The sequence below is a fragment of the Cydia fagiglandana genome, chromosome 6 (assembly GCF_963556715.1).
Source record: "Cydia fagiglandana chromosome 6, ilCydFagi1.1, whole genome shotgun sequence".
Lineage (NCBI taxonomy): Eukaryota > Metazoa > Arthropoda > Insecta > Lepidoptera > Tortricidae > Cydia > Cydia fagiglandana.
This window is the reverse complement of record NC_085937.1, coordinates 10,469,244-10,482,143: the sequence shown is the minus strand read 5'-3', so window position 1 is coordinate 10,482,143 and position 12,900 is coordinate 10,469,244. Positions and strand designations below refer to the sequence as shown.

Sequence of the window (12,900 nt, the reverse complement as noted above, 5' to 3'; positions counted from 1 at the left end):
ATATATTATACCATAAATTTAAAATTGGTGTAAGTGGCCAAATTGGCATATGAGTCCGCACGTTTGATTTGATCGGACAATTTAATCAGATTGACGAAAAATTGTCCCCGTCTGGACAGGCCTTGATGCCGTGCCGCTGCCGCACTGTTAAAATGCGCCATGTTCATGTTAAGGCCCCAGTACACAATGGGCCATCGCCGGCCATTCCAAGGGACGCATTTATGCGTTAGAGGGAGCAAGTGATATTGCTATCTCATTCTACCGCATGGCTGCGTCCCTTGGAGTGGCCGGCGATGGCCTATTGTGTACTGGGGCCTTTATAGTGTCTACAGACCAAAGAATATAATACTCACCTACAGACGGACCGGTACCAGACCGCGGTCGCGAACTTGATAGTCCGGGAGCCGGCTGCATGAAACAAACCTCATCAAAAAATAGAATATACCTACCCTGTAGAGGTACCTGACATTTAGTAGATTCCAACGCACTTGGTCGGCCTAGGCTTAACCTGGCAGATTTTGTACAAATGGCAAAAACGTTGGACAAAAATTCATCAAAAAAAACCTCATCGAAAAATAGAATGAAACTTGTATGGTAGGATACCTGACCTTGAGGACAGTAAAACAAAAGTGGTCGGCCTCACCTTAGCCTGGCAGTTTTTGCAGTCCGACCAGATTTATTGGGTCACGTGAGAGCTACAATTTACCTCATCGAAAAATAGAATGTAACAAACGGATTATAATAGCTTAAATAAGCCTGTTGACGTATGTCTTGGTCGGCCTCACCTTAACCTGGCAGTTTTTGCAGTCCGACCAGATTTATAAAAAAATCATCAAAAATTTTTTATCCAAAAATCGTATGAAACTTGTATGGTACGATAGCTGCCTTTGAGGACAGTAAAAAAAAAGTGGTCGGCCAAATCCTGTGTTGGCAGGTTCCTGTGTCCGACCAATTTTGTGGTACCACGTAAGAGCTACAATTTACCTCATCGAAAAATAGAATGAAACAAACGGATTATAATAGCTAAAATAAGCCTGTTGACGTATGTCTTGGTCGGCCTCACCTTAACCTGGCAGTTTTTGCGGTCCGACCAAATATATAAAAAAAAAATCAAAAATTTTTTATCGAAAAATCGTATGAAACTTGTATGGTACGATAGCTGCCTTTGAGGACAGTAAAAAAAAATGGTCGGCCAAATCCTGTGTTGGCAGGTTCCTCTGTCCAACCAATTTTGTGGTACCACGTGAGAGCTACAATTTACCTCATCGAAAAATAGAATGAAACAAACGGATTATAATAGCTAAAATAAGCCTGTTGACGTATGTCTTGGTCGGCCTTACCTTAACCTGGCAGTTTTTGCAGTCCGACCAAATTTATGAAAAAATCATCAAAAAATTTATATCGAAAAATCGTATGAAACTTGTATGGTACGATAGCTGCCTTTGAGGACAGTAAAAAAAATGGTCGGCCAAATCCTGTGTTGGCAGGTTCCTGTCTCCGACCAATTTTGTGGTACCACGTGAGAGTTACAATTTACCACATCGAAAAATAGAATGAAACAAACGGATTATAATAGCTAAAATAACCCTGTTGACGTATGGCTTGTTACGGGCGCCTTTCATAAATTCAATGTGGCAGTGTGCGGCAGAATCCACTTGCATCAAATTTGATGCAACACATTGTGGCTGGACATTAAGAGATGAAATGTATAAGATCAAATGGTTTGAAGGACACATAACGCCTTTGCGAGTCGAAGAAATAACAATAAGATAATCACTTAATATATGTGAGGTTATCTTGTGTATTTTTATTTATTTATATTTATTGAGAAGTTCAACAGCGTTTACATTAAATAATATACAAAAAAACATGAGAACTTATAGCATAGCCAATAACAGAACTTCCTGTAATTTATACATAATAAAAAATCATCTGTGGGTAGACTTGTAACTTGTGCTGTACAAGAATCGTAAATATAACTTAATTTGTAAGTCTTTAAGGTACAAGGAAAAAGAGAAAAAATTAATAATAACTGTAAACTGGAAAAAAAATCCTAAAATAGTAGGTATAGCTCTAATTTTGCGTAAACAATAAATAAAAAATAGTAAAATAAAAATACATACAGTACCTACATAAACGAGCGAATCTATTAGTTTGTATGCATTTATTGGAATTTATGTGTTCGTGTGTGTGTGTGTGTGTGTGTGTGTGTGGGTGGGTGGGTGGGTGTATGTGTGTAAGTGGATGTGATAGTGCGTGACTACCAGGAAAGTTGCTTTGCAATTTGTGATTTGAAAACACGTCTGGAGGAGAAGAAAGGGTCAATGTTTTGGAACGATTTATTATAGGTACGTGCGATTCTACTCAGAATTTAATAGAATAGAATTTTGGCCATAATTGGTACGATGACAGGGAATATGGAATAGTGTGGTGTGACGAGTTCGGCGCGTGGGAGCGCGGAGCCCTAACTGTGACAGCAATCCAACGCAGTCTAGATGCCCGTTGAGAACATCGTGGAGGAACATTTTACCATTTATTTAAATTTTGGAAGGATCACGTGCAGTTTTTCCTCTTATATTACAAGTGTTCGATTGAAAACTAAGCTTTGGTGTATACCTGGATCACCTGCACGTACAAGAAGGCGTTTCATATACGCCCGCCCATCAGATAGGTACACAAAGTCATGATGCGTATGGAATACAGCATGTGTGGTCCTATTCTAGCTGTCACGTGGTATCACAAATTTGGTCGGACTGCAAAAACTGCCAGGCTACGGTGAGGCCGACCAAGCCATACGTCAACAGGTTTATTTTAGGTATTATAATCCGTTTGTTTCATTCTATTTTTCGATGAGGTAAATTGTAGCTCTCACGTGGTACCACAAAATTGGTCGGACACAGGAACCTGCCATCACAGGATTTGGCCAACCACTTTTTTATTACTGTCCTCAAAGGCAGCTATCGTACCATACAAGTTTCACACGATTTTTCGATAAAATTTTTTGATGATTTTTTTATAAATTTGGCCGGACTGCAAAAACTGCCAGGTTAAGGTGAGGCCGACCAAGACATACGTCAACAGGCTTATTTTAGCTATTATAATCCGTTTGTTTCATTCTATTTTTCGATGAGGTAAATTGTAGCTCTTACGTGGTACCACAAAATTGGTCGGACACAGGAACCTGCCAACACAGGATTTGGCCGACCACTTTTTTTTTTACTGTTCTCAAAGGCAGCTATCGTACCATACAAGTTTCATACGATTTTTCGATAAAAAAATTTTGATGATTTTTTTATAAATCTGGTCGGACTGCAAAAACTGCCAGGTTAAGGTGAGGCCGACCAAGACATACGTCGACAGGCTTATTTTAGCTATTATAATCCGTTTGTTTCATTCTATTTTTCGATGAGGTAAATTGTAGCTCTCACGTGACCCAATAAATCTGGTCGGACTGCGAAAACTGCCAGGCTAAGGTGAGGCCGACCACTTTTTTTTTACTGTCCTCAAGGTCAGGTATCCTACCATACAAGTTTCATTCTATTTTTCGATGAGGTTTTTTTTGATGAATTTTTGTCCAACGTTTTTGCCATTTGTACAAAATCTGCCAGGTTAAGCCTAGGCCGACCAAGTGCGTTGGAATCTACTAAATGTCAGGTACCTCTACAGGGTAGGTATATTCTATTTTTTGATGAGGTTTGTTTCATGCAGCCGGCTCCCGGACTATGATACGTTGCGTTCACGTTGCGTTCGATCAACGCTGTATTTTTTTTAATAGCTCATGTTTAGCTGATGGCCAAGTTGCCAATGCTCGTAATAAATTAAAAATAATGAATGTCAAAACTGTATGAAAACTGTCAAGCTTGACAGATGGACGAGTAGTGAAATTAGGGTCAAAATCCCATTAATTCGTAAAGTAAAATAATTAAAAATGATAAATTGCAGAGCAGAAGAATATTTATTCAGTTAATAATTGATATTACCTGGGCTTCAAATAAATACCTATGTTACTGTGCTTGTTTTTTTGGTAAGGATCAGTCATGTCTACTTTTATGTGTACTCGTACTGTCGTTAGCAAGGAGCATTGTATTTTAAAACACGAATTTAGTCATTCAAAATTTAATTAACATACCATTCCGCAATAATTCCGCATTCCTGTTTTAAAAAATCTGTTCGCATTTCCTTACCAATGGAAGAGAGTGTGTTCATTAAACTCAGGGACATGGATGATGTATCGTGATGAAGCAATCATTACTCACAGCTTTACCTCTACAGTATCTACGGATGCACTTACATTCTGTAAATTAGTATTAGTGTCGAAAGTATCATAGGTTTTTTACAATATTTTAATGCTAATATTAGTATTAAATGCACTTAACATTTTTTACATATATTCATATAAAATGTAAGTTATATATTTCCAGAACTGTAACCAAAGCAATAATGTCCGACTGGAAGCACCTCATTAATGAATGGCTAAGTGAATATGCATCATTACAAGATAATGAAATAAAAAGCTTTGCAGCTGAGCATGAGCATAACCATGAAATAGCAACTGCCATTTTTAACCTCTTCTACCACGAAGACGACTCCCAGACCACTAATGCCAAGGAAAAGGAAAATGAGGCACAATATGAACAGGTATTTTGTAATGAACATAGATGGTTCAACCTTGTGTTCAATAAGAAGCCATGAAATTTGACAGTATGCTAATTAATGGTTTGTTTCATACTTTACACATGTTGAAAATATCAGTTGAGTAATAAAGATGAACAGAGTTGTTATTTGTTGCACTATAGTATTGCATTGTCACGGGTTGTATCTAATAACCTGACAAATGCTCTAAAAAAAGGCTAAAGCTGTTGAAATTTATAAGCTAGTATTTTTAGGAATATCTACAGACATTATAAGAATATATGACTAAATAGAAGATTTATTTATTTATTTAGGCCTTTATTTTTCCTTAAATAGATTTACATAATAAAAGTTTTCTAATAATATTGTTGTTAATTTTACTATATTAAGGACCCCTGTCGGGTATAGGCCTCCTCCACATCTTATCGAAATAGAAAATATTAATTACTTATTAACAGTATTATGAATTTCTTAAGTTTTCATAGCTGGCTTGTCACTACATGCAAATAGAGTATTTTGTTTTTAAATGAAACATATACAAGAAAGTATTTTAGGGTGTTTTGTAGTTCATACATACATACCCAAACAGGGAAATGTAATTCAATAATTTTATCTATAAATTAATTATTGTTTTGCCCTATGGTTGAGTGGTAGAGGATATTTTAAGGCATTAAGTTCGCCTGTTGCCAATAAAGTTTAAAATAAATAATAATTAATAAATCAATTAGTCTAGAATGGTGTTAAATATGTTGAATGATATTGTATAAATTTACTTATAAATATTACACTATCTAAATTAAATTTACACATGTCATTCATCAAACCATTGAAGAGTAACATACATGTTCTGAGTCATGGGGGTTTTCTATGTATATCATTGCCTAAGTACCCACAACATAAGCCTTATTAAGCTTACAGTTGTGGGACTTAGTCAATTTGTATAATTAATTAATTATGTCCTATAAATATTTATTTATTATTATTTTATGTTAAAGAAGTGTATTAGTGTTGCATTGTACATCTAAATTAATGTTGCATTGCTTTTCAATCAGATTATTTTCTTTTTCAGATGCTAGAAAATGTCTGCGTGCAGCTATTTAGTTTTTATAGGTCTAAAGAAGTTGAGTTACAAAGATTTACTCTACAGTTTGTTCCAACTCTTGTCTATACATATCTCAGCTCAGTGGCTCAGGGTAATAAGAAGTCTTTGAGATGTATTGAAACTCTGCTGATAGGTAATCTTTTTTTTTATATTAAGCAACATTAGAATACATATATTTTCAGTGGATCTATATCTGAATCCCTAAAGTTTTTTCTCCTATCTTTGCATTCCCTAATATTGTTTGTCATAATGATCATTAGGGCAATAGCCATTAGGTCAAAACAGTTAGAGCATGTTATTTTATTCCAAACATTGTTAGGGATATCGAAAATATGGTAAAAAACTTTAGGGATCTAGATAGTTATGGTATAAATGCTTAGGTCAAATGATTCTTAGGCTAACCATTACATTATGGAAAATAATAGTTATGACAATTGATCGTTAGGGCATGTGCCCATTAGGACAAACCAGTTAGAGCAAGTGACTTTAGGACAAACGTTGTTAGGGATTCAGAATGACACCCATTTTCAGTAACTCTTTAACAACATATTTTACTTTTTTTAGGTTTATACAATTTTGAAGTGGTAGATGAAGCAGGAAAACCTAGAGTAGTATCATTTAGAATGCCATCTTTAGCCCAAGCGTCGATTTATCATGAGGTATTTATATAAATATCAATTTGTGTATATGTAAATAAATATATTAAAATTAACTTAATGTCTCCCTTATCAATCAGGTAACTCACATCAGTTTAAATTCGGAATTACCGCAATGTAACAAAACTCGCATGCCAACTCTCGCAATTTCTTAATGAGCCGCAAACATAGCCTTTAATGTATTCTCTTATGTTTTATAGCCCCTCACACTAGGCGCCCAATTTCTGACAGAAAGTGCTTTAAGGAGATGGGAAGAATGCAACACGAAACTTGTGACCTGGGGCCCTCTTCCACAAGTAGATGTCATCAATGCACAGAATCGACCCAAAGTGATGGCTGCACTTTACTTCATCTATAACCGGCACTTGAGTTTATTACCCAAATTAGCATTGAGACATTTTTGTATTGCAGCCTCCAGGTACAACTTAACTGACAGAGATATTAAATTATTTACGGTCTAACTACTTAAACTTAACTATTAGTATTTTAAACTTTAACTCAATTTACAGAATAGTTACTCAGGGATTCCATAAAAAAATTGGCACTGCATCAACTTCAACCAAAAAAACACCAAGAATTCCAGTTTCAAACAACCTATTGTTGGAGATGGTACAAGGAGCATACTTTGCAATGTTCAACGAGTTCTATACATTAGCTTTTCAAGCAGTTAAAGACATAGATCAAAGGGCTCAATATGAGCTATTCCCTGATGTCATGTTGGTTACAAGTGCTGTCATGAACTCCTTAAAGAATAATCCATCAGGTAAATTCAATTTTACTATGGTTTAATTAACATTGAAAACTCAGTTAACCCCTTTCCAGGCCGCACCGATCTATAAGGTTTCCCAAAAAAATCAAAATATATTTCATTTACTTAATCCAGCATCCCTTTGAAGACAAGTCACATTTCCCGAAAGTGCAATCTAGTTTGAACCTTAAATCGGAATGCTAAAGTTGAAATTATGTTGGCGCGTATGTGGTTGATAAATCGTACTATACCTTGTAAAGGGTAATTGACTTTGCTGAAATGAACAAAGCTCTAATTGGTAATATTTTTGTACTGTAGTTACCTAAGAATTAAGAATCAGTTATTACAAAATTATTTTTTTGCTTACAGGACAACCATGTGATGGCCCAATGGGCATCAGTGTGGCGCTCTCGCCGGCCACGACAACGGTCACAATGTCCAAGTCTATGATTACTAATGCATCCTTCCGGACGAAGAAACTGCCAGGTAAATACAGAGTGCATTCGTAAAATAATTATAAAATATAGTTAAACAAGTGTTTGGTCGCGGAAAGTAGTTTTTTCACGGGTTATTCCCACTAGGTATGTACCACCAAGTTGTTACCAGTGGTAACGACTGGGAAAAATAATTTCCAGTAGTTACCACTTGTAAAAGATGGCAATTATTTTTCTCAGTAGTTACCACCAAAATTTTGTTAAAGTTCAATACTAATAAAAACAGAATAAAATAGTATAATATAAATATAGAGTGCTTTACTAAAAACCGAGTTGGTGGTAATTACTGTGAATTATTTTTCCCAGTAGTTACCAGTGGTAAAAGGTGGGGATATTAATCCCAGTAAGTAGTTACCACTGGTGACAACTTGGTGGTAACTAGTGGGAAACCCCTTTTTCACATTTTAACCATTAAAATATTTAATTAAATACAAAATAAGAGCATTATAGTTTCGCTTTCCCCAACTTAAGATTATATTAACCCTTTAACCGTCATTATGTCGTCAAATACTTACATAAGATTTTTAATATGTAGTTCAAAATTATAGAACAAATTTATTCCTAATTCGCTAGTAAACCATGACAGTGTGACGTTCAAAGGGTTAAACAATTTTAATCTCTTATCAGTAAAATTGTTTAATCTGATTATTTCGTTATTTTTCATGATTTACTGACAGAAGAGCGTCACACTTTTTGCATGCTGCCAGACGAATGCTTATGACCTCATAGTATTGAAGACGCGTTTTGGAATAAGTACATATTTCCCAACGAGGATACAACACGTTCACTTTCGCGAGTCTCGGACGGACTGTTTAAGATATTTGATGGGCATTATTTTAAATTGACTCTGAATAAGTCACAAAGTATAAAATCTTCGGAATGTGTAGACAGCTCTACTGAATCTCTGAGTGACGTAGACACATTACAGTAACTCAATTACTTTGATTACTCTTTTAATAAAGTGGGTATTATTTCATTAAATGTCTATGTAAACACAGCAGTTGCAATGCACAGAACAGTCAAAAGTTAAGCATTTGTGTGTGAATAGTTTCAACGTCGTCCATTTGTCAAGTCTCATCATTAAACACAGAATGTATTCCACATTTACATTATTATAAAAGCGTACGTTACGTATAGTTAACTATAGGTAGGTAGTCAGAATGTTAGATGCATAACTTTTTATTGTTCAGAGAGCAAGAGAATGTGAAGATCATTTGGGAACACTTGGTCCACTTAGCTACTTCTCTTTGTACTGGTTGTACTGAAGTGTACTGGGGTTATTCCTATAGGCTTTTTGGGTGAGTTGAGAGTAGGTAGTGTTCGTGATCGGACTCGTAAGTCATAGTTAGGATGTACAACCCCAATATCCATTACACAGATATACTCGTATTAAGGTACAGATTATCTCACATTAATTAGTCTGAATACACAAAATAGGTAACACCTTCATCAGTTCACACTGGTTAGACTAAAACACTATAAAGTTCAAATGATGTATGTATTTGCAGATATAAAAGAAATGAAATAAGGGAAATATTTTGTTTCTGCAACTTGCCTAATCCTTATTAAAATCTTTATTTTTGCCCCAGGTATGCCCCGTAAATCCATATATTATGTACCTTAGGCCGTAGCTCACTTGATAACAACTTAGAACTCAATAAGTATCTAATATTTGTCAATAACTAATATCGGTAACACACTTTCGGGTCGAACTGATATAGGCATTGATTGCCTATCGATCAACTTTTCGTTATTTAGAATATTTAGTTACCTACTGCTAACTAGTTATTAATACGAGTGATTTTAACGGATATAATGCGATATAATTTCATTATTTCCGGCTAAACCGACGGATAAGATAAAAATAATAGACACATAATTAATATGTGTTCACGATACGCGAGATACGAGTAGCGAGAGTCAAATGTGACCAAAATCCTTATTTTAAATTTAATATAAAGTTGAGACTGTTGAGAGGCTCAGGGCACGGGCATGGCAAATAGACGCCTTTTTAGATTACTTTGGGTTTGAAATAGTTTATTCTTAACCTTTAGTTGTTCTCAACAAATCGATAAAATGCTGCATCATAATACCGGTTTTGATATTCTCAAAGAAAGTCAGGTTTATGAGACATTAACTAAGTATACATATGAGTGAGCTGCATCAATTCTATAATTGTCGCTGTCTTCTCTTTACGTATTATTACAATAATAATAAAATTAGCAATTCAACTTTGTAAGATAAGACTTCAATGTGAATTTATGGATGCTTGCGTAGGTTACGCAAGCATCCATAAATTCACATTGTAGAAAGCGAAAAAAGCGAAAGTATGTATTATCACACAAGTGTTATTCGTCGTGCCTAATTAATTTGTGCTTTCCACTAAAATATCTGTCTTCAGCTTATTCCGACATACTCCTGTCCATGTCAGTTGCCAATATTATTTTTACACTATTATATACCTAATAACTCTAGTCCACTTGGTCTGTGATCTAGTCCTATCTTGTCGTTGTGGATAATAAATGCATTGTACCCATACATACCAGTCTTGCATACGTAGATACGTATGCAAGATGGCGGCGAGTCCCCATAAGTGGAAACAAGAGGTCTGATCGTAGCTTCTCACTTCCACTCGTGGTCTCAAACTGCTGCCGCAGCCATCGTGGCTGAGTCGTGAGTGCCGTCTTATCCACATCGATAAACGATAAAAAGTACCAATAAAGGACCCACCAGAATGGCTTTACAGTAAAGAAACCTCAAATTACTTCGTTATACACGCTCAAACTTTACCTATTGATATCAGTTTTGTTAGTTTTGACGATGAATGACTGCGATCTGAGGGGTTCTTTACTTTGCCGCCCTATATATTTAATGTACAGTGGCCATCAGATATATCGGAGCGGCCAAGGTGTTCACAATATCTGAACAAGCACTCTAACGCTTTGACAATAGAGGCGTGTTCAGATATTTGTGACCACCTTGGCCGCCCCGATATATCTGATGGCGACTGTACTCAAATATTGTACCAAAATCAACCTCGGTATGATTTTATAAATATGGCAAATAAACACGATGATTTTTATTTCCAGATGACATTCCCATACAAGCCGGTCAAGTAGTGCCAACTGAGTCGACCGACATGCTGACGTCGATCACTGAGGAGGGCGAGGCGGACTCCGCGCCCATCCAGCGCGGCGCCGGCATCCGCAGCTCCAAGCAGAAGCTGGGCGGGTTCACCGTGCTCGGCAAAAAGACCAAAGACGCTAAAGACAAACCTGCTACCGAAAAGAAAGTAACCCTCAAAGAGACCTCCAAAGGTATCTGGAATTCTATCAGTGGAGGTGGGGACATGGTTGAAACACAAACGAAAACGAGCTCTGTCGATATAACAGACGCGAATGGTAGTATAAAAGATGACAAAGCCTCCATAAACTCCGCCCATAATAGTACTGAAAATTCCGACAGTCGGTCGCAAGTCACCACCGACTCTCTGGATATGGAGACTACTCCTCGTTTCGCCGCCATGCAAGTTAGTTCTGTGTAATTTGACTACATCGGGATACAATGGTAACCGTGGTTATTCGTATACTTACTCGTAAAATGAATTTATTAAACTATTTGTGAAAATAAATTAATACGAGCCTTAAACTTGTTGTGCGTGTGTAGGTGTTTGTTTGTTGATCTCTAAAATGGGGTCTCCAGTATTTAAATACGGAGTATTTTCATTACTCTAAAAGGTAGATTGTTAATGGTGTATATGTGTACGTTGTTCAATCATATATTGCGGTTATCGGATTAGACATTGTGTAGGTATTGAAACCAATTCGAAGTTCTTGAAACGTATAGGGTTATGGACTATGGTACTATAGTATTTATTACGTTAAATGGGTATGCATTCTGAGTTCTTTGGGCAAGGGTAAACTCAGGGACCCCATTTCTTCTAAACCCATCATAAGACATTGTAAAAGTTCCCAGACTAAATAGGTATTTGTTTCATAGAAACTCCCAATTTCTTTAAAAAATATTTCGATTGTATTTCAACATACCTCTTCAAACCTTATATCTTATATCTAATGTTATTGCCTACTGCAAATTATATAGAAATGTTATCAAAACATAAAATTCTTCATATGACATGTAAAAAGGACTGTTATTTTGTTCCATATGACTATTAAAAAGACTTTCCAAACGGAGTGTCATCTTTGTTCCTTGAACCTAATGTTATTTATATCTTGTCATTCTTATCACATCGCTGTATGACTAACATTGATTGTTTACTTCAAGAGAATATATAGACAACTTTTACAATTATGACATGGACTTAAATATTGATAATTACTTCTAAATAGTAATCAACATGATACCTATTATCCGAAAAAAAAAACAGGAAACTCGTTTTTCCTTATCTAAAATTGTAAACAAACCGTTATATATATAAATCCTCTTCTCGTTTGAGCGCAGATAACGCGAGAAGCGACATGATAATATGATTGATTACCTACTTTAACTTAAGACCCAGCATATAAAGATTTCATATTTTTAATTTGAACCTTATTCTATAAGTCAATTGGAACGAATTTCATTTGTATTAAAAAGCAATTAATCAAAAGAAATGCTACCTTATATGGTTCATGAAAGGTTCAAATTAATTTGCACAATTATGTACATTGTAATGTACATTTAATCTCAGGAGGATAAACCACACAAAAGCGTGTCATACGCGCTGAATCACGGGCGCAGACGTTTGTACAGATATCCAGTGTTTTGTATTGCAACATTATTATGAAAATTATTATAATCATCTTGCTACTGACGTTTATATCGTCATGCGTGGCAAGAGATCTGGTCATCGGCAGCAGCTATGGCGCGCACCTGGCCTGGCGCACCAAAGTCAATGCCATGGCGTTGCCGTTTAAAAAAAGAGTGAGAGAAGTGTTTTATTGGAATCCTGAACAAATACCTATTCGAGTAAGTAAAATGTTTGAATATTGATATTTTTCTAGTTTACCTTCTCCTGTAAACGCTTTTTTTAACGCACCTATATACGTATTATATTATAAATAAGGTTTCAACTCGTCGATAAATACGTTACGTATACACCTAGAAATTTGGCGCCCAGACCTGGATATTATCATTCTAGGGTTGTATTTTCTAAAACTGTTAACTGATAATTCGTAAACCTTATTGTTAAGACAAGGCTTACAGGCAGGCAGAGGCAATACTTGTATCTCCCACTTGATTTTGAACTTCAATTCAAAGTGATATGTT

General features: G+C 35.8%; 1 protein-coding gene across 5 annotated transcripts in view; it reads left to right on the top strand.

Moving 5' to 3' along the window:
• Positions 1-11,280, top strand: part of LOC134665182 (hyccin) — a 103,315-nt gene extending 92,035 nt beyond the window's left edge. The window contains exons 1-8 of one of the 5 annotated variants that reach the window (XM_063522043.1): positions 3,861-4,024; positions 4,422-4,638; positions 5,702-5,867; positions 6,299-6,393; positions 6,591-6,808; positions 6,900-7,153; positions 7,508-7,624; positions 10,722-11,280. In XM_063522043.1, the coding sequence (XP_063378113.1) occupies positions 4,441-4,638; positions 5,702-5,867; positions 6,299-6,393; positions 6,591-6,808; positions 6,900-7,153; positions 7,508-7,624; positions 10,722-11,176 (1,503 nt within the window). In that variant the 5' untranslated portion in view covers positions 3,861-4,024; positions 4,422-4,440 and the 3' untranslated portion in view covers positions 11,177-11,280. The other 4 variants (XM_063522044.1, XM_063522042.1, XM_063522046.1 and 1 more) reach the window with 4 other exon arrangements.
• The last annotated feature ends 1,620 nt before the right edge of the window (positions 11,281-12,900 follow it).